This window comes from Kogia breviceps, chromosome 9, assembly GCF_026419965.1.
Source record: "Kogia breviceps isolate mKogBre1 chromosome 9, mKogBre1 haplotype 1, whole genome shotgun sequence".
NCBI classification, from domain to species: domain Eukaryota; kingdom Metazoa; phylum Chordata; class Mammalia; order Artiodactyla; family Physeteridae; genus Kogia; species Kogia breviceps.
The window spans coordinates 8,794,229-8,819,045 of record NC_081318.1 but is presented as its reverse complement, the minus strand read 5'-3'; the positions used below and the strand labels follow the sequence as shown (position 1 = coordinate 8,819,045).

General features: G+C 36.6%; 1 protein-coding gene across 2 annotated transcripts in view; it reads left to right on the top strand.

Moving 5' to 3' along the window:
- The window catches only part of CNTNAP2 (contactin associated protein 2), a 2,024,023-nt gene that overhangs the window by 922,601 nt on the left and 1,076,605 nt on the right, over positions 1–24,817 (top strand). For both annotated transcript variants that reach the window (XM_067041938.1, XM_067041937.1), the window contains 2 exons: positions 4,869–5,012; positions 8,464–8,728. In XM_067041938.1, coding sequence (XP_066898039.1) covers positions 4,869–5,012; positions 8,464–8,728 — 409 coding nt within the window. The remainder of the gene's footprint in view (positions 1–4,868; positions 5,013–8,463; positions 8,729–24,817) is intronic.

The following is a 24,817-nucleotide window of genomic DNA, read 5'->3' as shown; positions in this document are numbered from 1 at the left end:
GCACCCCTATGAGTTTGCTGTGCCATCTCCATGTGCCTTGGCCCCCAGTTTTGAAATTGCAGATATATACATATACATATATGTACGTTACTGATATCCTTATATAAATCTTTTAGAACATAGAATGTGCTTACAATAAAGTAGTAAGTGAAAAAGTCAGGATTTACAACTATGTTATTTTCTTCATATGTTTAAATAGTTTCTAAATTTTCTGTAATATAAATACATTACATATATTTCTAAATAGAAATTTAGAATAGAATATGCCATATAAACTTTGATATAGAGACTTTATTAACATTAAAATAAATCTAAGGTTATCAGGAAATAATTACTCCTCCAAACATCTCTTTAAACTAAAAATGATTGCTGAAAGGGAAAGAATGTGAAAATCCCTAAAATTTCTGTCTTCTGTAAATTAATATGAATCTTGACTTATGTGGCTTATCTCCTACTGTAGGAGAGAATTTAAAGATGAATTATTCATTCTCCATTAATAAACTTTGAAGTACCATAGAAGAGGTGAGAAATCTGGAACATTAGTAATGGCAAGCACAATTCCAATTTTCAAAAAACAGAATTAAAAATTGGGGGTTATAGACCCTTTGAGTGTGCGATGAAATTTATGAATATTCATGCACACACAATGCTTTCTATGGGGTCAGCAGTTTCATCGACACTTCGAAGCCCCTCTAGATAGAATACCATGTTTGAGAACCTCACCTATAGACTAAAATGCCTGAGACATATTTGTTAGAGAGACACAGGAAAACAATTTTAATTTACTAGAAAGAATCAGGAGAGACTCAACATATTTCTCTTTGTAGAGCTACTACCTGATTACTTTCCTCAGATCCTGCAGTTATTGGCAAAAGCTGCAATGAAAATGGTTGGGCCTACCTTTATATATCGACATGTTTACCTGAATATAAAGGGATTCTCTTGGCTTATTTGTTTAAAGAAAATTAGGGACTGTAGTAGAATCGGTCTCTCAGTGTTTTTGCACACATCTCCTTGCACGAAAGGGCCCATTATGACTAACAAAAGACACACCTATTACTCAGGAAATTGCAAGGATTTTAGTAGCTCTGTGCCAGGAACTGGGAACAAAGACCAAAAATATTTATTATACTACAGCATTATTCAATATTTCCATCATGTAGACAAAATAAACGTAAATAACCTCAAGAGCATATATGATAGGAAAATGTAGACATGAGCTCTGAGTAGTTATTAATTTTTTGTTTAGTGTAATGTATTGAATTTAAAGCTTATATGATTTAATTTTTAACAATGACTCTACCAATCAGTTCTCATGAGCCAGTATTGGCAACATCCAGCACACCACTGCCAGCGGTTGATTAAATAATACCTAGCCTCATTCCCGGGGATAGATTGATACATCATGAAAGAAGCAATAGAAGACAAGTTTGATCCTTTGACATAACTCAGTTTGGGCATTTCTGTGGGGGAGAAGCCTTAACCGTTCACGTCACTGACCTCTCTGTAGCCTGTTAAAAGTGAGCCAGGCACCGTTGCAGTCAAGCTGTAGCTACATGGTGACCTGAGAAGCGTGCAAGGGTGTACAGAGGCAGTCACTTCATTCTTCCTCCTCCAGCCAGTGACAACACAGGTCAGGACAGCAGACTGGTGTTTGTCCCGGCTTCTCTCCCTTCTTTATCCAAATGCCAAGATACACCCACTTTGGATGTTATGCCCTTGCCTTTGCCATACGGCTCTGCTTGGAAAGTAGAAGACTGCCTCCCCCTTGTCCGTTGCAGAACTGGGCTAGGATTTTAGAAACCGGTTGGAATTTCGTAGAGAATCAACTGCATGAGCTCAAATTGGAGCCATAATCCTGGGTTTGAATCCCCTCTTACCCCTAACTGATTGTGTGACCGTGGTGAAATCACATTCCCTTTCTATAAAGTGAATATAATAGCACATTGCTCATAGGGTTACGTGAGGAGACAACAGGAAGTAATAGAAGTCACCACATATATCAGTTATAATTAATGAGACTGAACGTAACGATACATGTTTACTCCTTTCACATAAAAGGAGCCTGCGGGCAGGTAGCCCTGGGCCCAAATGGCAGCATTATGGTCATCAAGAGCACAGTCTGCTTTTATCTAATGCTACCCCACCCCCTCTGCAGATCACTCCAAGATAGTCACTCATGTTCCATTTTGCATTCCAGACAGTGCGAAGGAAGGGAGTGAAGAAGACTGTGCCCCCCCCATCCCTTTAATTTTAGTTCTTGGAGTCACACACGACCCTTCCACTTAAATCTCATGAAACCAAAACTTGTTCAAAGAGGTTGGTAAATGCCATGTATTGTCTGGGGAGCATGTGCCTAGCTGAAAAGCAAAGCTTTTTTCTTAAAGAAGGGGGCAGAAAGGACACTCAGAGGTATCTAGCAGTCTCTGCCACCCTTTGGAAACTCTTGGTAGCTAACAAAAAGGTCAGTGCAATTCTTTTTTAGAGTCAATATTGTCATTGAATGTCAGTGCCATTCATAAGGCAAACTTGTGTGAGTCATAGCAATATCAGATTATTAATCTAACAACTACAACAGGTTTTTTTACCATGAGAATGATTACAATATCAGAACGTGTTTCCTTTTATTGATGAGAATACATAACAAGAAACAAGTAGTGAGCACCTAATAGCAAATGATGAGTTACATGAGGAATTGGGATTTGAACCCACATCTCTTAATTGTAAGGAATCTGGTAAACTGAGCCTGTGATGCTTCACCAGGGTACCTTCTATAAGGTAGAACATGAGCCAAGGATTGTCGAAAACAGAGGAACCGTAAGGAGTGTGTGAATCATCATACAGAAGGAAAATGAGCGTCCCCCCATAAAGAAACTACGCACACAGAAGGAATAAAACAATACTTTTAACTAGCATTTAGTAATATTATTCAAAATGTGCTGCTGCATGTCATTAAGCTTGGAAGAGTTTATTACTGGAGCAGAAATTGATAAAATGAATTTTAGATAGGAAATACAACACTCCATTAAAGTATCATTAATTCTTACCTTTGTTATTAATTACATGTATATAGCACCTAATAAGTTCAGTTCAATGCCACTTAAAAATATTTTCCTAATCTATTTTAGAATACTATTATTCATTTTGTAGTTTCCTTATTATTTTTTATGTATTCTTAGTTTTTCTCTTTTCTTCCCATGTTTGAAATCTAAGGTAAATGATATATATACAGCTAACTGGTATTAATACATTTAATTTTATTTTAAGTGAGATTTTTTGGTTTTTTATACTGTCTCAAAACCATCATTAATTTGTGCTTTTTCCTTAAAACCAGTTAAGTGTTTAAAATGCATATACACATTACTATATATAAAATAGATAGGGCGGGCTTCCCTGGTGGCTCAGTGGTTGAGGGTCCGCCTGCCGATGCAGGGGACACGGGTTCGTGCCCCGGTCCGGGAAGATCCCACATGCCGCGGAGCGGCTGGGCCCGTGAGCCATGGCCGCTGAGCCTGCACGTCCGGAGCCTGTGCTCCGCAACGGGAGCGGCCACAACAGTGAGAGACCCGTGTACCGCAAAAAAAAAAAAAAAAAAAAAAAAAGATAAACAACAAGGACCTACTCTGGAGCACAGGGAACTATATTCTATATCTTGTAATAACCAATAATGGAAAAGAATCTGAGAAAGAATATATATATATGTGTATAACTAAATCACTTTGCTATACACCTGAAACTAACAACATTGTACATTAAAAATTTAAAAATGGTTAAAAAATAATTTTAAAAACTTCAATATTTTTAAAAGTAAAAATGAAATGCCAAAACATAAATAACAGAAGCATAATTTGTGTCTTCTAAAACCCAAAGATCTCTGCTTTATATATAAAATATGAAGTCTTGACATTGAAATATGTCTTTCATTTTTAAAACTTCATAAGAAAAATTGGTAATTTAATAAAAATTAAGTTAAATGTATCTGGATTATATATCTTGATATTACAGCTATGATTAATAGATTCATTCACTACTAATTTTTTATTAGCAGTAAATGTCATTGGCAATACATAATTAAGTATAATTTTGTATTATATGAAATTGATATTTAGTACTATAATTTGATCAAAAATATGTAGAAAAATATATACTCTCTTTTTATAGGCAATGATTGCTTAAGAATCACATGAAGGAGCATTGACCTTATTCCTTAGGGCCTAGGAGACCTATAATATCTTTAAACCTGTACTTCTCAAATTATAGCCCCCAAATCTGAAGATGTTCCTAATCAATGTTGCAATTAGACTTTTGGAACTATTTTCTGCATTCACAATAAGACCAATGAATTTTTTACTCTAATGGGAATTAGACTATAATGTCTAAATAGGCTGAATACAGTTTTCCTTGCTTTTGGCTGAAGTTTTATAAACTTAATATATTAATACTGGTTATTTCATAATGGCTAGAAGCATTTATTGATAGCATGTCTTTGAATGATAAGCATAAAAATGTATTCTTAATATTACTTAATAAAAGATATTTGCTGTGTAAAATATTTTAAAACAGTCCCAGGAAAATTGATAAGCTGTCTTCTGTGTATTAAAATGCTAGGGGTTGTTGCTATTTTCTTGTTCAAGTTATAATCTAATTTTCAGAATTAATGACAATTAGCATATACTTCCATAACAACATAATTTAATAAGCAACAGACTTCGGAGGCAGAAAAAAATGTCTGTATATATTGGTCGAGGTAAAGATAACTGACCTTGGATCTATTAGTAGTTTTGTCTAATTTATTGTAAATGTTTTGTTTCGTTTTTTTAAGTCGAATACAGTGTGAATGGTGACATTTTGTCTTTTTTTCCCCAAAGATAACCTTTGGAGGCATACCTTTCTCCGGTAAACCAAGTTCCAGCAGTAGAAAGAATTTCAAAGGCTGCATGGAAAACATTAACTACAATGGCATCAACATAACGGATCTCGCAAGAAGGAAGAAGCTAGAACCCTCAAATGTGGTAAGGTTTTTCACCCCCAAGATATTGGTTCATAGAAAAATCAAAGAAATTTTATTGTGTCTGGACTGTTAATAAACAACAGCATCATAGCATTTATCATCAGGCTTGTGGTGAGTTCAACCATATAAAAGTAACTTTAGAGTTACCTGAAGATATGGAGATATTGAATTTACTCTGAGAATAGATAGCAGTTTTTGAGTGAAATTAACCAGAAATAGATGATAAGTTTGATTCAGATGGGGCCCAGAATTTCAGCCCCAGTGTTTCTGGTTTCCCCATGGCAGAGGAACAGGCATACCTCATCTCAGCTGTTCAGCAGCCCTTAAATCGGCAGCCTCATGTTTCCAAATGTCACATCGTATATAGCTCTGCATTTCTTGATTATGATGTAATTCAATATTTAAAAAATTTTAAAACCAGGAACTTTATTATATTTACTTCCATGTTTCCAAAGTTAATTCACTCAAATATGTAAAGAAAGAAACTTCTTTTCAAAGTTAAATATACCAAATATTATGCAATTAAATAAAGATTGATTAGATTGCATAGTGAAATCTGTGACCCAGAAGCTCTCAGTGGTCTTATCTGACTCTGTTGTGAGTGTTTCCAGGTTGAACTATTTCAAGAAGGAGAGTAGAAATCAAAGAACATGCTAGCACACTTGCGTCCCTACGACACCATATAGGATCACTACAAGATATAAACTTAAAAATCCGGTATGTTAGTTCCTTATGGCTCTGCAAGAGCAGGAGTTTCTTTAATCCCAAAATGTAATTGAGAAGAGCCTGGGAATCCAGAGATCCATATATTTGGGAGCCAGTGGGAGTGGATAATATAAAGAGTATTTGTGCTATGCTCTGAAAGACTCTGGTCTTGTTACCCCAAACTTGAGTCTAGGGTTTTCATAAAATTATTGGACAAATGGAAATGCTGAATGAATAACCAAGAGTTCAGGTTGGATATAAGAAACTATAAAATAATAATTTAATGCAAAATTTTTCTTTACTAATTATCTTTCTTAAAAATAATGAATTTATACTAATAGTTAAAAATTGAAATTTGGTGAAATTTTCTCATAAGATATATTGACTGTAGAGAAAAATAATAATAGCTCCATGTACAGGCAAAAGGCACTGTACAAGACCTGTCACATTTATGGTAATCTAAGAACAATACTCCAAGGGAGATATTGTCATAAACATTTTGTAGATGAAAACTGAGATTTAAACTGGAAAAATAACTTTCCAATAAACATAGATTGTGGATTCACAGTATCCGACCCCTGAGGTCATGGTCTCTTTCCATGCTGTGTTATTTCTCATCTAGAGCAGTATTTATACATAGGCTATTTTAAGTTTTGGATAAAATGGCATCAGAGTCCTTTTGTTTCCTCAGAAATTGTTACTTAAAATAGAAGGGTACAGAATCCAAATCATCATAATACCTTTTCCATTATTTACACCTTTAAGAAGTAAAGTGTTATTTCTGCCCGAACCTCCCAGTTGGTCCTCAAATGTATTAATTAGGTACCCAAACTACAGAGAATTGCACTCCAAAGACTCATTCCAAAATCAGCTTTAACCACAAAATATATATTGTGCTTATAAATGCTATTTTAACTTGAATAACAAAGACATTTAGAAAAGCATGAATTATCTATAATTACGTTTGTTAAAATAGGATGAGCAGGCATAAAAAAGGCTTTTAAAACAAAAATATACCGATGTATTAAAAGTTTAGGCAGTATAGAGGCAAGTTGGATATTTGCAAGCAGCTCTACAAAGGCAAATATTTACGCAGGAAATTTGCTTTCAAAGATGTCAGGTGCTGATGTTTCAGTGGAAATGACTCAGCACTCATCCTGCACCCCTCTCTATTATACACACCCATTTCCTCATTATACGGTGGATCCAGAGTCAGCACCATTACTCAGAAAATACCTTTAACTTTGCGGGGAGACAGTCCCCACAGCACAGGCACATGCAGTCATTTATGACATCTCAGTTATTATGCACAACCAGTTCTTTTCATCGGGAAAAGCAAGCATTTTAAAATAATCATCTGTGAAGTCACAGCACAAATTTAATTTGAATATTAATTCAGAGAGACAGCCTAGCTTAAGGTACTAAAGTGGAAGAGCTATGCATCTAGGGACAAATATGCGGTGTTGTTAAACAAACAAACAAACAAAAAATGAAGTGAAAATGTCTCCAAATCATATTCCTCAAGATATGGTGGGTTAAAAAAAGATGGAAGAATACGTAGATTTTCATATCTTAAAAAGGAAGGTACTTAGACACTAGAATATAAAATTCAATGTATTTGAATAATAAATCAAATTTCCTTGTACCAAATAGACGGAGTGTGAATGGGGAAGGAGGAAGCTTTAATTATTGCAAGTTTTCTTTTCCTTTTGTACATTCATGTCATTGTTTCCACAAACATTAATGTGTTATATATGCACACTTCATGGGAATTTATTTATTTTATAAATTTATTTATTTATCTTATTTTTGGCTGCGTTGGGTCTTCGTTGCTGCACACAGGCTTTTCTCTAGTTGCGGTGAGCGGGGGCTACTCTGCATTGCAGTGCCTGGGCTTCTCATTGCGGTGGCTTCTCTTGTTGCGGAGCATGGGCTGTAGGCGCACGGGCTTCAGTGGCTCACAGACTCTAGAGCGCAGGCTCAGTAGTTGTGGCGCACGGGCTTGTTGCTCCGCGGCATGTGGGATCTTCCCGGACCAGGGCTCGAACCCTTGCACCCTGCATTGGCAGGCGGATTCTTAACCACTGCGCCACCAGGGGAGTCCCTCATGGGAATTTAAATGAGATTTTTGAGTTGAATAACAAAATAATCTGAGATAATCACAATCATATTGATGCTAAATAGTTAATATGAATTCATATATATTAGGTATTGAGATAAAACCCAAGAGTATTTGCCCCATAATAGTTTAATAAATAGCAACCGAATGATCATAGTTTCCACTGAGACCAGATTTATATATTAATAAACATTTGACCAAGGCCATCCAAAAGAGGACAAAGGCATTCCCTCCCTGGCTGATGCAGCATCAGTAGCGGGGGAAGGAAAAGCAGCTCTTTGCTGTCTTCAGAAGGTCCAGTGGTCCACACCCAAGCCCACCACACAGGGACACATCCATTCCACAGTCAGCCCATCACATCAGGCTGTCAGTCTCTCAATGCCATGATGGATGGTGCTTGTATGAATCCCTCAACTTGATAGCCACCTGCCGTACCCTGTTAGCTGTAGCAGGAAGGACATGCCGAGGTATCCAGTTGCTGCATCCGTGTCACACTGAGGCACGTGACAATTTCACACAGGCTCAAGTTCTGCTTTGAAATGTTTAAAACTGTCGCTTTGTCTACTGTCTTCCATGGATGCTTATTTTATTCTACATTTTCCTTAAAGCATGCCCTTCTGTTTTCCAGGGAAATTTGAGTTTCGCGTGCGTGGAGCCCTACACGGTACCTGTCTTTTTCAATGCTACCAGTTACCTGGAGGTGCCTGGACGGCTTCACCAGGACCTGTTTTCGGTTAGTTTCCAGTTCAGGACTTGGAACCCCAATGGTCTCCTGCTTTTCAGTCATTTTGCGGATAAATTGGGCCACGTGGAGATTGACCTCACTGACAGCAAAGTCAGCGTTCACATCAACATCACGCAGACCAAGATGAGCCAGATAGATATCTCCTCAGGTCAGTGAAATCTATTCCATGTTCGCTCCTGAAACTGCTATCGTGATTTCCACAGCTAAAGTTCTGTTCTTGCTGTGTTGGTGTCACATGCTCGTGATTATGTCTGGAATCAGACTTTTGAGGGACTCTCTTAGCTGCCCTGAGTGCGGATTGAATGAGGGACACAGAACCTCGCTGAGATGGTGAGGGTGGGCGAGGAGGAAAGTTGGTTGAGACTGTCTCAGAGGACTGAAATCTTCCATTTTATTTTTGCAAATGCCAGTTCATTTTGAATAGAGCAGTGGATACTCCTCTAAGTTAACGTTATATGTTTAAAAACAAAGAATGTTTATTTGATTAACATAAGAAAGTAGCTTATCTTTTGACTTTATGGGCATTCAAATACCTTTTACTATTAGTAATGAGACTGTATTGATTTAATTATGACTTTAAAGGTATATTCTACTGCTTGAATCAAAAGCTCAAAGGGATCTCGCTAAATTCGTACAACGTGTCAGAAAAAAAGGAGGGGTGAGTACAAAGAGGAATGACAAGGGATATGTATCGACTGAGGGCAGACTGGCCTGGCTAAGCAGAGTAATTTTTAAACTTGACAGGGTAGTGGTGTCATAAACTGAGACTTAGGTAATATTGTTGTTATTTGAACAAACTTGGCGACCTTGGAATATTCCTTGATGGTGATGATGCAAAGAAAACTGAGATTGCAAAGTGAGATGTCATAAACAAAGAGAATAATGTATGTTATGGGGCTGATAAATAATTTAAAAAATCACCAAATTTCTCTAGATGTTTCTTGCAATAGGTGTTTTAAGTAAGTACTTATTTTAAGTAAAGAACTATTTAGAAATGGAAGACAGAAGGAAAAAGAATGTTTCCTGAGCCCCTTACAGATGTAGCAAATACTGAGAGAGAAAGTTCATAACAGAAGGCTCAACTATGTGACTGTGGACTCTGATTTCTAAATATTCCATATTCACTCGTGACACCATATGCACACATCTGACACAGTTGCTAACATGTTGTATGATTTGGTCCATCTCATTTCTCTTCTATCAGGTCCTTGAAGGCAGAGGCCACGCCCCTGCATATAGAGCAGCACATGTAACGTAAGAGTTGCTCCAGGAATATTTGAATTCAGCACTGTGGCTCCTTGAACACAGAATATCTCCTGCTCAAGGATAGGTGTCTTTTCATACAATAGGCTGTGTGTTTCTGTATGGCCTGTCTTTGTGGACTATTACTGAAAAGGACTCAAGGAAGACAGGAGCCATTATGTCACAGATGTCTCTGAATTATAGAAATCAGAAGCTGTTGTGAAATACCTAGATGTTTACTTTTTCTGTTCTTATGTTGTTAGTTTTGCTTTTTCCCTGAATGTTCAGAGTCAAAATGATTGATCACCATATTTTATCACTACTTCCCAGTATAAATCCACCTGGGGAGATTTACAGCAAATAGAAATTATCTGGAGAGACCAGAATAACACATAAAACAAATATACATACAAATATTTACCACAGTTGAGAAATTCCCCAGTAGATTTTGTTATGTTTAATGATTCTTTTCTAATGCTTAAACACATAAAAATATAAGGATGAAGGCCTCCCTCCTGGCATTTACTGAGCAAACCTGACCTCTTGGTGGTTTTCCACATAACAGGAACCATTATAATTAAAAGAATAGTATCTTAAACATAGTGATTAATAGACATTTACTAATTTAATTTGCTCTAATTTAGGACTCCAAGATACTCTCATCTATTTTAAACTGTGTTTATTAAAATATAAAAGAAAGAACAAAGGAATCCAATATGCAATAACTAATTTACCTTAATAGATTTGCTTAAATATGATAAAAGTAGACTTCAGACATTTTTGTCAATTCAGCTAAGAATCTGTACAAATTAAGGAGAACAGATGTGAAATCCAAAATTTTATATAGTCTCACTCTTATATAGTCCAAAGAAAATATTTATGTTTCAAAGATTTCCATTTTTTCCCATACATGGAGGACATTAATATTTGGTTTAACAAAGGGAAATCGTTCTGTATTATATATACCCTATTCATTTATTGTTGAAGTATAGTTGATTTACAATACTGTGTTAGCTTCAGGTGTACAAGAAAGTGATTCAAATATAGATTCTTTTTTAGATTCTTTTCCCATTACACGTTGTTACAAGATATTGGATATAGTTCCCTGTGCTATACAGTTAGTCCTTACTGTTTAACTATTTTATGTGTAGTATTGTGTGTCTGTTAATCCCATACTCCTAATTTATCCCTCCCCTCTCTTTCCCTTTTGGTAACCATAATTTTATTTTGTATGTCTGTGAGTCTATTTCTTTTTGGTAAATAATTTCATTTGTATTATTTTTTAGATTCCACATATAAGTGATATCATATGATATTTGTCTTTTCTCTGACTTACTTCACTTAGTATGATCATCTCTAGGTTCATCCATGTTGCTGCAAATGGCATCATTTCATTCTTTTTATGAATGAGTAATATTCCATTTTATATATGTACCACATCTTCTTTATCTATTCATCTGTCAATGGACACTTAGGTTGCTTCCATGTCTTAGCTATTTTAAATAGTGCTGCAATGAACATTGGGGTGCATGTATCTTTTGGAATTAGATTTTTTGTCTTTTCCGGATAAATGCCCAGAAGTGGGATTGCTGGATCATATCGTATGTCAAATTTTAGTTTTTTAAGGACCCTCCAAGACTGTTTTCCATAGTAGCTGTACCAATTTACATTTCCACCAACAGTGTAGAAGGGTTCCATTTTCTCCACACCCTCTCCAGCATTCATTATTTGCAGACTTTTTGCTGATGGCCATTCTGACTGGTGTTGTTTTGATTTGCATTTCTCTAATAATTAGAAATGTTGAGCATCTTTTCATGTGCCTATTGTCCCTCTATATGTCTTCTTTGGAAAAATGTCTTTAGGTCTTCTGCCCATTTTTAGATTGGGTTGTTTTTTTTGATATTGAGTTGTATGAGCTGTTTGTATATTTTGGAAACTAAGCCCTTGTTGGTTGCATCATTTGCAGTTATTTTCTCCCAGTCCCTAGGTTGTCTTTTCATTGTGTTTATGGTTTCCTTTGCTGTGCAAAAGCTGATAAGTTTGATTAGGTCCCATTTGTTTATTTTTGCTTTTATTTCTTTTGGCTTGGAAGACTGAGCTAAGAAAATATTGCTATGATTTGTGTCAGAGAATGTTTTGCCTATGCTTTCTTCTAGGAGTTTTATGGTGTCTTGTCTTATATTTAAGTCTTTAAGCCATTTTGAGTTTATTTTTGTGTATGGTGTGAGGAAGTAGTCTAACTTCTTTGATTTACATGCAGCTGTCCAGATTTCCCAACACCACTTGCTGAAGAGACTGTCTTTTCTCCATTGTACATTCTTGCCTCTGTTGTCAAAGATTAATTGACTGTAGGTGTTTGGGTTTATTTCATTTATCTATATATCTGTTTTTATGCCAGTACCATGCTGTGTGGATTACTGTAGCTTTGTAGTATTGTCTGAAGTCTGGAAGGATTATGCCCCCAGCTTTTTTCTTTTCCCTCAGGATTGCTTTGGCAATTCTGGGTCTTTTGTGTTTCTGAATAAATTTTAGGATTATTGTTCTAGTTTTGTGAAGAAAATGTCATGGCTAATTTGATAGGGATCACATTAAATCTGTGGATTGCTTTGGGTAGTTTGGCCATTTTAACAATATTCTTCCAGTCCAAGAGCATGGGATATCTTTCCATCTCTTTGAATCATCTTCAATTTCCTTTAACCTTGGAGGTGAAAGTCTTATACACTGAGAACTATATCTACCCTATTCTTATCAACAGCCTGAGCACTGAAGAATGACAGTCCTATTTTACTTCTTTTTTGAAATAGCTTGGTTGCAAAAATGTAGGAGATAACAGAAAATCTAGAAGAGGAAAACACTAATAACATGTTGTTGTTCACACACACACACACACACACACGTGTGCTACTTCTAAATAATAAGTTCTGTAGTCCAGGATGAAGGTAAGTAGTTTGTTTGAAAAGCCATCTTGGAAAATATTGTTCTTTGGTGATGAATTCAAAATAAATTCAATAAGTTAGAGATGATTCAATATATTATTCATCCTCTCTCATTTTTTCCCACTAAGTTGTGATTAATTTTTAAGTCTCATTAGTTATTGACTATGACTTGTAAAAATTAGGCAAACTCTGAGTAACCTTGAATTTGCAGAGTGGGTTATCTCTCTGTGAAAATATTTTCCAACTTGCAACATCAACTTTCATAAAACATTCCACTACATTTATTTCTATTTAAAACAGAGGTCACTGACTGGTGAATATATATTTATGCATTACCTTTAACTAGGAATAAGTGCCAAAAAGAAAAAAAAAGTGCTGAAAGGGTCAAATGGATAACATCTGTTTCACTCTGAGAATAATTTTCATTTTAAGTTTCATATCCATTACCCTGGGAAAGGTGGACCTAGAGATGATTTTGTGCACCTAAATTGTTTCCATCTTTATTGAGGTGTGATTGACAAATTAAAACTGTATATATTTAGGTTGTAAAGTGTGATTTTTTTTTTTTTTTTTTTTTCGGTACGTGGGCCTCTCCCGTTGTGGAGCACAGGCTCCAGACCTGCAGGCTCAGCGGCCATGGCTCACGGGCCCAGCCACTCTGCAGCATGTGGGATCTTCCCGGACTGGGGCACGAACCCATGTCCCCTGCACCAGCAGGCAGACTCTTAACCACTGCGCCACCAGGGAAGCCCAAGTGTGATTTTTTTTTAAAGATGTACAGTGTGATGTTTTAATATACATGTACATTGTGACAGGATTACCACAAACAAGTTAATCAATACATGTATCACCTCACATAGTTATCTTTTGTGTGTGTGGTGAGGACACTTAAGATCTCTCTCTTATTTTATTTTGTATATAAGTATACTATGCAGTATTGTTAACTATAATCACCATGCTGTGCATTAGATACCCTAGAACTTTTTCACCTCCTGACTGTGAAAGTTGGTACTCTTTGACCAATATTCAGCAAGCACCTGGCAACCACCATTCTACTCTTTGATTCTCTATGACTTCTAGTCTTTTAAGATTCTACATATAAGTGAGGTCATACAGTATTTGTCTTTTTTTGTCTATTTCATTTAGCATAACATCCTCCAAGTTCAAATGATTTTGATCAAAACAGTGAGAAAATATTTTATATCATACTTAATACCTACTGAAACAAAGTTTTATGAAATAAAATTTACCTTGTGCTTTAATGTGCTTTCATAATTTTGATGTTTTCTTTTCTAACTTTTTTCTTTTCCATTAAAAAAAAATTGCCATGACCCACTAAATGATTCCATGACCTAAAAACAAGCTGCAACCCATAATTAGGAAAACACTGACCTACAGATTGGTCTTCTCATTTGAAGAGTTGGAATTTTTTAAAGTTCTAATTGCCTGAGGGTATGTACTCCATCAATCCATATTAGGAAACTAAATGTATCTTCCAGGAACAATATTATAATATTGTAATAGTAGTAAAAAAATGTCCATGTGTATTACCGTCTGATACATAGCCAAAGAAAAGAAAACAAAGCACACACACACACAAAAAAAACCTGCCTACCATTTGAAATAAGTTTTTTATTGCAAACTGCCTCAATTTTATGCCACTAAATTACAGACAGATGTTTAGAATCATACTCTAAAATTTTTGTCTGCCCATATCAGTAAGGTCATAAAATGTGGTTCACCATTTATATGGTGGAAGGAAAGTGATTTCTGTTAATGATCTTTCTCACCTATTGAAAAAAAAATCAATTTCTATCCACGTAAACAAAGCCTTTTAGAAGATCTATTCAGAATATGCCTTCCTCCTAAATCAACTGTTTGCTAAGCTGAATTATTCAAACCTCCTCATTCTGTTCATGTAGACATTGCTTCAATTATAGAATGACTTCTCAGCATCCACACTGCTTCAGAAACCTGTACTCAGCAAACATCATCTTTGTATTTCTGTCTCCAAAGGGAATCTTTCCAGGGTCTCTTTATTTCTGTTTTGTAGTACAATTTCCTTTGTAGACCTCTGATAAACTTCCATTTGGGTGCTTTAAGGGAAATTATCTTAGTCCAATCAAGCTGCCATAACAAAATACCATAGACTTCACTGCTCATATACACACACTTATTTCTTAAAGTTCTGGAGGCTGGAAGCCTGAGATCAGGGTGCCAGCCCGTTTGAGCTCTGGTGAGGGTCCTCTTCCCGGTTGTAGACTGCAGACTTCTTGTTGTGTCCTCACATGGGGGAAGGGGTGAGGGAGCCTGTGAGGTCTTCTTTATAAGAACACTAATCCCATTCATGAAGGCTCCACCCTCATGACCTAGCACCTACCAAAGGCCCCACCTACTAATACCATACTGGGCATTAAAATTTCAACATGTGAATTTGGGGGGGACACACAAATTCAGACCATAGCCTAAGAAGTAGATATTTTCTTGGCTTTGTGTGGAAACTTGGGGAACTCGCTGGCAGATACTGGCAAGTTTCCAGTTCAGTCTCAGCAAATTTATTTCCCTGGGACTACTCCTGGCGCTGTCTATCCTAAGCAATTAGGATATCTCCTCTCTTGATTTTATGAACGTTTGAAAATGTAGTTAATATATTAATATTTGAAAGAATGAATTCACACCAATTTCAAAGTTCAGTGATAACTTGCATCATGAGATTTCTTTTTCCTCACATAAGAAAAACTGGTTTTGTTTATAATACAATTTTTTATGTTTTAATTATTTATTGAGAATTGATTTTCAGCTCTGTGATTTCAAACTGCAGATAATTTTCTAGATTTCATAAATTTCTGTAACTCAAAAAATAAGTAATGTTTAGGTATTACTTCACATTTGTCAAGTATTTTGTTTTACAGTAATTGAAAACAAGTAAATATTTTAAATGAAGAGGTGATTTTAAAGAGTATATCCTTATGTGGAATACTATTATGTTATGAGAAATCAGGTTTCTCAAACATATTTAATACCATTGGAAAATACAGTGAATAAAAGTGTTTATAAAAAATTATATAGATTATGACCCCAATATTATTATAAATATATAGATAGAAAAGAGATCTGAATGAAATAAAATCTGGATAATGCTAACTAATTATCTCTAATGGGTAGGTTATCAGTCCATTACTAATTTCTTAATACATTTTCCATAATATCCAAATTTTCCAAAACAAACACCAAGCATAAATAATTGAGGGTGAAATGATATTCCTAAAAAGTATAATGCTTAACAACATTATGAATGGAAATTACATAGAGTAGGTTATATCGATTTAAAAAGTCTAGTTTCCCTACTTAAACAGAAGCATATATATACAATCAGTTTTTTAAAAGTGTGTCCTTAAACAATGGGCTTCAACTTAATTTCCTTAATGGCATTTACATAACAAATGGAACATTTTATGTTGGGTCTATGAGCTTTTATTTGAAAATATACATAACTAATTTTAAACCTTTTTTTTTTTTTCAGGATAAATAAAGGGAGGGAGGGAGGAAGGGAGGGGGAGCTCGACGAATTCATATATAAGGCATTTTCCCTTAAAACTGTTGCTAGCTATCAGGGAAAAACAGATTTTATTTTTCTCTCTTAATAGTGAATCAATGGATACAAATCTCTCTATTTCCAAATAGTCTACATATACTTCTACCAAAAAAGTATCTAAAAATTGATTTTAGAAGTTTTTACTTTTTGATGGTCTTCTAAATATCCAAAGTGTTCAAGGAAAACTCAGAAATCCATCATTTTAGAATTCTGAAAACAAAACATGGCTTTGGATTCTTAGGGGAGATGGAGCCCGAGGAAGGTTGATTCATGAAGAATCGTGATCATTTTAATTAGGAGCCTAGGTGTGTGTTAGGATAGCATATCTCCTCTTGTTTAGCAACAGCCAAAAGTGAGATGCACATAGAGCTATAGATACAGATCTACAGATATAAATATGGATAACCTTGGATATACCTACAACACAGATTGCTGATTTTATTCTCCCAAATTCACAAATAGACTTGCTGTAAGAGTCATGTGGTACCAAGTAAAAAGCACCTGAGTGAACAGTGTGTTACTCCTGGGTAGTGTCACCTAACTGACTTTTTATTGTATTTCAATTCCCAAAGTGGCTGTGCTATCATCTCACCAGCTGAGTGGAAATCTACCTTCAATTATACTTCATTGCATGCTGGTGCATTTCCACATCAATAGAAGCATTATATTCCAACATGAAAGCAAAAAGAGACTGGGGGGAACGTTTTGTGATATGATGTATTGACTTATTCTTTAGGAAGCAAAGGGGACATTTTAATTTATAATCACACAGCAGGATACCATACCCGCTCTAGCTTCTACAAGGTTTGGGGGCCTTTTAAAATATTCCTTGCCTTTTTCAGGCAAGATGAATATAACATGATTGTGTGTGTGTATAATAATTTTTAAGAGTTGCAAGGAGAGGATGAAATTTAGTAAACTTAGGTGGATAAAATGGAGGTTAAAAACTCCCAATAGGGATCGGGTCATGTTTTAAAAGCTTTAGTTTACTGTACAAATGAACTAATCAAAGAGAAGAAAATCAGACATCACTACTACAAACTATGAGAATAAAAATGAATTATGCAAGGCCAGCAAAGGACACAGCTCAGGAGTCCCAAACTTAATATATGGATGCATTGAATATGCTTCCAAAACAAGAGACGTGAGGACACAGAACGGAGTAGTTTTGCTGAGAGGCCCTTCATCTTTATGCTTCATATAAGTTTAAGAACTGAAACTTCTCTGACAGATGAGTAATGGGTAAATTTAAGCATACAGATTTATATAATAGATAATAAGCCAACCGTATTAGTCAGGGTTCTCCAGTGAAAACCAACAGGATGTATATATAGAGAGAGGAAGAGATTTGTTAGAAAGGATGGGCTTATACAATTCTGGAGGCCGAGAGGTCAAAAGCTGGAAACCCAGGAGACCCCTTGGTGTAATTTCACTCCGAGTCCAACGGCCTGAGAACCAGGAAAACTGATGGTATGAGATCTAATCTGAAAGCTGGCGGGCTCAAGGTCAAAGGTACACCAGTGTTTCAGCCTGAGTCTGAAGGCAGGAAAAGACCAGTGTCCTAGCTTGAAGACCATCAGGCAGAGAGAAGCAATTCCCTGTTACTCTGTCGTTTAGTTCCATTCAGGCCTTCAGCACATTGGATGAGGCTCACCCACGTTTGGGAGATCAGTCTGCTTTACTAAGGCTAAGATTCCAATGTAACTTTCACCCAGAAACACCTTCACAGACACCCACCAGAACAATGTTTAACCAATCATCTGGGCACCCTGTGGCCAAGTCAGGTTGACACATGAAATTAACTGTCACATCATAGATATTTTTACCGTTGAGTATATAATTTTGTTTTAAATAGTTAACAAAATAAAAATAGTGTTGGCATAGAAAAATCAGAGATTTACCTTCGTAATCTGAAATAATGCAAACTCATTGGATTGGAACCTCTCCCCCAAACCCTCATGGTGAGAATTACCCTGGGTAATTAACTCAACCAGGAAGTTCAGACTGTGAAAAAGTACCATTTGACTATCATCTTCCTTTCTTTTTCTTTGATGAATTTAAGCAATTTGAGCAATGAGAGTTTAGGCTCATTGGGTTATCTATGACTTCATTATAATTAGTTGTGGAAGTGAGTCTCTTTGGGAGAGGTTTCCTGCTGATTCAGGAGAGCTACTTGGGAACCTCTGAAATTAATTTGAGATCAGCCTAAAGAATGATTCCTCTGGATGCTCTCTGAGATGTTTACCACAAGTATCTCTTAGTCTCTTTCCTTTGTTTATAAACGCTCTTAACGAGAAAATTTGTCGGGAAGCCACACAATACTGCTTAGAAAGTATTGCCTTTGGTAACATTGTGTCAGGAAATAATTATGTGTATGGACGAATCTTTGATCACAATTCAATTTTACGATTTATTTTATTCTGCCACATTTCCCTTGAGGCCTTTCTAACCTAAGCACAGACCCTAATTTTGATAACTGAATTCCTAGTTATTTCTGAGTCCTCTTTCTTCTCCAGCCACTGCTTTTTTTCTCTCACTCCTTAAGATCTAATTTTTACAAGTCAAGTTCTGCCTAGATCTTTGCTGTAGCACTTATTAGCATCTGATATTTTCTGAAAGATGCTGATAATCTGCCAGTCATTCTTCTAGCACCTCTAGTCTTTCTGGGATCATTTCAGAGATTGAATCCCTATCGCTGAACCTCTGGCCACAGGCTGAGATTTTGCTACCCCTAGACATTTCACCATGCTGCCAGTGCCCTGCCTGGATACTGGAGTACTGCTCACCTCTGATTTCCCACCTGTCTTCCTCCCCCTCATTCAGATTCCCTGTTATTTTATCTTTCATCCTGACATCGCTGACTTGAGTCTAGACTACAACCCACTATTGCCTATAAATATCGGCTACCCCTTTGGACATGAGCTTCAACCATCTCCCAACCTGAAATGCCTCTTTCAGTTCCTGTGCAGACCTATGCCAAATCTCCACCTCCCTCCTTCATCGAATGCCTATTGCTTCTTGGCATACAGATAGGACACCGTTTATTGAGAGACGTGGGGAGAACTATAAGCAGAGAAGTAGTAAAGTACTGATACAAACAGTGCCTCAAGTTCTTAGCTTTGACTGGGCATAGATGGTTGGCTGACACCATAGCCAAGATTCCAGTAGAGAGGAGCCTTCACTTTTAATGCTTCATGTCATGATGGGGGAAGGAGTCAGGAAAAAGCTGCCTTATTAGAAAAGGGAGGCCCCCTGGAGCCCAGTGGCTGATATCAGTCTGCTTCTCTGCTGTGCTGACTCAGATCTGCTGATCCAGCTCTGCTATGGAACTAAAAGTCTGGAAGAAATGAGACTCCAGGGTCATCCAGATGTGTCTCTCATCTGCTCCTGGGATTGCAGTGTTGAGTATGGCGATCGCTAATGGCTACCGAATGCTTACACCACGCCTGTCACTGTGCTAAGTCCTTGACAATTAATTAACTTGCTTAAGGCTTCAGTTGACTTGTGAGTTAGGTACAATTGTGAAACCTTCTTTCTAATTTATATCAATGGTAAAATCATTCTTGTAGTATCCAAGTTCAAAACCTTTAGAAAATTCAAACTTCGTTCTTCATCTTTGCCTGGCACACGTGATGAGTTAGCAAGTGCCACCGGTTCTTTGGAAGTGCTTTCTCCATCTGTTCCTTTTCCTAGTTCAAAAAGCCATCATTGACAAAGATAATAAAGGCCATCTTACTTGCCAGAATGAGTGTTTCTTTTCAATCACTGTCCTATTTTTATGGCATAGCAGTTATAAGCATATATCTCTGGAGCCAGATTTCCCAGTGGCTAATACTGATTGAGGTCTTTCTCTATTTCAGTCACTGATTAAACAAAGATAATGTGCACAGAGTATTAAATCATTTAATTCAATAACTCCTCAGTATAAAGGCTATTATCATCTGCATTAAATAGATGAAGAAACAGAGGCATAGAGATAGAATAACTCACCTAGACCATTCCAGCTAGTAGTTAGAAAAGTTTGAAAGAGAGTCCAGAAAATATCTGGATCTGAAGTCAGCACTTTGGGCCATTCTACTACACAGCCTCTCATATTAATTCAACACACTGGCTTTCATTCACCAAGGATCAGGCATTGTTGAATATGACACATCTGATATATTTGTTGAATGCAGCACCTCATACCAATGATATCCTGACCATGTGTTATCGGGATTCTCCCAGGAACGTTTTTCATACTCTCCCTATTGTTTCTCATTTCTCTCTCATACATTATCCAAGTTTATATTTCTAAAATGCAAATTATATGGCCTCATTTTTCCTGCTTTACATCATAAGCTCTGACTGCTTTCCACTATCTGCCAAGAATCCCATCCTCTGAATGCTATCCCAGCAAAGTCCTACTCATCCTTCAAGATTCAGTTTTCATAACATTTAGTAATAACTTAGTATCATTTCCTCTCTCAAATCCCAGAGAATAACCTACCATCCTCTGGTATATATGGCACCCCATATCTTGGATAGTAACAGTCGTTCTTTGTTCCATCTTAAATTGTAAACTCCTCCACTCTCACATCTCACTCATCTCTGGATTCCTAGAATTTATCACAACACTTGGCAGAGAATAGGTGATCAATATTTTCATCTTTGCTTTTTTTTTTGTTAGAGCTACACTTGGGCAGTGGCAGTGGCCTTGTTCTTATCTCTGCTTCCCATCTCTCGACAAATCCACTCCATATATCCCCTCCTGATGAAAATTCCAAAGGGAGTGCTTCCACTGTGTCATCATATTTCCATTGGAAAATCTTCCGTGAAGCCCTCAATTTTTAAGATGAAGTCCCATGTGTTTTCCACAAAAAGCCTGAACACTCATCCCATGGTGATCTCAAATCCTTCTAAAATTTTAAGCTACTTTTATTTTTTTCACTAGTTTGAAATTGTATATTATGTTGTTCAGATGTTTGACTTACCCTGGTTGAAAAGGCTTAATCTACTAAAGCTTTCAGAGGACAGAAATCCTGTTCTTACTTCTACCTCTGAGCTGAGCACAGTCTTATACGTGGCATGTTTCCCAATATCCAGTGGATTGATTTTTTTAATGACCTGATACCAAGATGTTATAAATGTAACTTTATAATTCTGTTGTCTTCATCAATTTATATGAACCAAATTCGTTGTGAAATGAGAGTAGCAAGTATCTCAAGGAAATAATTGCTTAACTGTAGGAGGCTAATGTGTGTGAAATTGATCAGGACCTGAATTTTGATGTGATACTTTTATAGCAGGAAGAGTTGTTTTTTAGCGTATTGAAGCCTAGATCTGTACTGGGTAAACTCTTATATGAATAAAATAAAAGTATGTCTACGCATTTGCCAAAAAATGTATTCTCAGGAGCGTGATATGAAGTAAAACCTTGAAATGAGTCATATTCCCTTTGTATTTATTATTTCCACATAGAATACAAAAAGGTAGAAATGTGCATGATTAAAATTAATTTAGCTTTATTCTTCAGTCTTAGGAATGCATTTGACACGATAATGCCAGGGAAAAATGAGGAAATCAGTGTTTTTTTCAACCTTCTACTTAAGGCCCCTGATCTCCAGTCAGTTCTACATTTACTTAAAACGACTTTCCATTTGTCGTAGGAGTCTAGTCTGACTTTCTTTGTCAAGGGAAATGATGTCTTGGATGATCAAATTGTGTTGTCTCTGACTTCTATTTGGTAACTCCAGTCAATAACACTTTCTGTACTGGATAACTTAATAAAACCTAAACTTCAGAGTAACTTCATAGGAGACACTATACGTGACGTGGAGGAGTAAATAGCACCTCCACCATCCTTCCATCCCAATCCCAGAACAGGCACCTATTTTTCCTAGGTTCACATAGGACCACATGGCGCATACTTGCTGCCCTTCTAGCACACTTTAGTCACTATGATGGGAAGAACAGAGCTAACAAATCCTCTATCTTTTCCTGTATTCTTTATAATTCAACGCTATAGAGGAAAATGTGAAATCTAGATTGTCCATGTAGATGCATTCACAGGTACACTTCTAACCTTTTCTAACCAAAGAGCTACGTATTCTATTTCATGCAGGATAGTCAGCACCATAGGCATACCTAACAAATGGTTCGTTCATTAAAAGCTTGATGAGGGAAATAAAACCCTCGATAGTCTCTATAAGAAATATTTCCCTTAGGAAACTGAAAGAAAAAGAGGGTGTTCTATATCTTTATGTATTTTTGGCTGCCTGGAGCAGTTCTGTAATGCAGAGTGCAATTTATTACATAGAACAGCCAATGGGCATCACTCTTGAAAAAAAAAATACAGATTGTGAGCTCTGTTGCTGTGAATGAGTGGATCTCCAGTAATGAATGCAGCTGATAGGTGTGTGAATGTAGGAGTGTGTAGGTGTGTATGCTCTTTAAAAACTTCAATATTTAATGAAGTTAAAAACCTTAAAAGTCATTAATTCTATTTCTGATTGAGTGCTATAATGTCTCCATTTGCCATGTTTGAATGGTTTAGAATAGAATAGATTTAATCAGTAAGATGATGTGACATTAAAGTCAGAATTATAGCTCTTCCTGAACTTTTCTCAAGTGCTTGCTCTCTTCCATTCCCTTTTCTCACACATTTGAGCATTTACCAAAAATAATAATAATAACAGTTCCTAGCTTTTCTGGTTCCCTATTTTCCCCTTAATGAAACCATGGATATTAATACAGGCAGGTGGGAAGAAGAAATCTTAAGGTACAGAACTTCTAAAGCACTGGTTTTGAACTGGGTGTGGTTTTGACTCCAGGGGATATTTGGCAATATCTGGAGACATTTTTGGTTGTCGCAAATTGGGGGATGGGTGTGTGTGCGCACGTGGGCATACACTAGTGGCATCCAGAGGATGGAGGACAAAGGTACTGTTAAATATCCCATAAAATACAGGAAAAACCTTCCTCCCTGCCAAACAAGGATGTATTTGGCCCCAAATGTCAATAGTGCCCAAGTTGAGAGGTCTCTCCTGTTACACTCCCAAAGCCCAGTGCCCGTAAGGGAGGAATCCAGGCTCGCCTCCCCTCCGTGTGTGGACTTCCGTTGTCTTCTCTCGTAAATAAATTAAACTGATTCCTGAGGTTCCTTTTAGGACCATTCAGAGTTTTTCTTTTCTTTATCATTTTGTTCTATGCTGTTTTGATCTTCCTCCTTTTTTAACCCCTTTCCCAGTACATCTGTGCTTTGAAAAAATCCTAGACACCTTCCATTTTACTTTGGCTTTCTTCGTGAAGTTTTTGCACTTCTAAACAATGAAGAGACATTGTTGATTCTTCTCTAGTATGGTCAGAACTAATCATACAATGAGATTGTTCTCCTAGAAAATACTCTTCTGTGCTATTCTAAACCATGCTTTATTATTTGTACTCTTGTTTTATACATGCTCTAAACTCTATTTTTCTAAATATGTGTACTCTCTAGTGCTTTGTTCACTATAACATGTTCCTCTCATTTTTATCAGTAGCAGGCACAAATATAAATTATGTGTCTGTGTGTGAGTTTAGCATGAGGCAGTAGGCATTTATCTACATGGTCAAAATAATTGACTGTCAATATTAGATTCAATTGTTAGGAAAAAAATGAACTATAATAAAGGTAAGAGAAAGAGAATGTTAGAGTGAAAATGAGCCTTAACTGGAATCTGTTAGTTTTCAAAATGTATTCCTTAGAGGTATAAGCTGAGAGACAAAAGAGGGATAAGTGAAGGTAGGATTCAGCAAGGAAGAGACGGAGCAGTGGACGCCTTTCTCCCACCAGTATTCAGCTTCCTCTGCCAGAGGAATTATCCGGCACCTTCTCTGAGGAGTCAGTGTAGAAGTTTGTCCTTCTCATCATGGGCTCCTCCTTGCTGTTATCAGCTCCTAAGTGGGCTTCCTCTCCCTGTGGGACTGTTGACAGCTGAGATGCTCCTCCTCTTCCACAGAGGACCAGCAGAGAGGCCAGCCTTCTCTTTGCTACCTTTATCTCCCCAGAAGTCCCTTTATTACCCTGGTCTTTGATCTCCAAAAAAATTCACATACCACTCTGTGAGAATCATAAAATAGAGAAATTATAAAGAGGGGAAAAGTCACAGTTTTCCATAAAACTCCACTCAAGTATGTGATTTCAGTCTTATCTACATACATACACATAGATGCACATGCACACACACATAATCTCACGTACTCACACACATTATTTCCTGACTCATTCATTAATACACGTTGGGTACCAGGTATGTGCTAAAGCATTGAGGATATAAACAGAGTGCCCTGTGTATAAACCCACTCTATAATCTATTATCTATTCTATCTATCTATCTATCTATCTATCTATCTATCTGCTTGGGTATCCACATAGTAGCCAGGGAGATCATTTAAAAATCAGATCATGGTACTCCCTGAGAAGAAATCCTTCAATGAGTTTCAACCC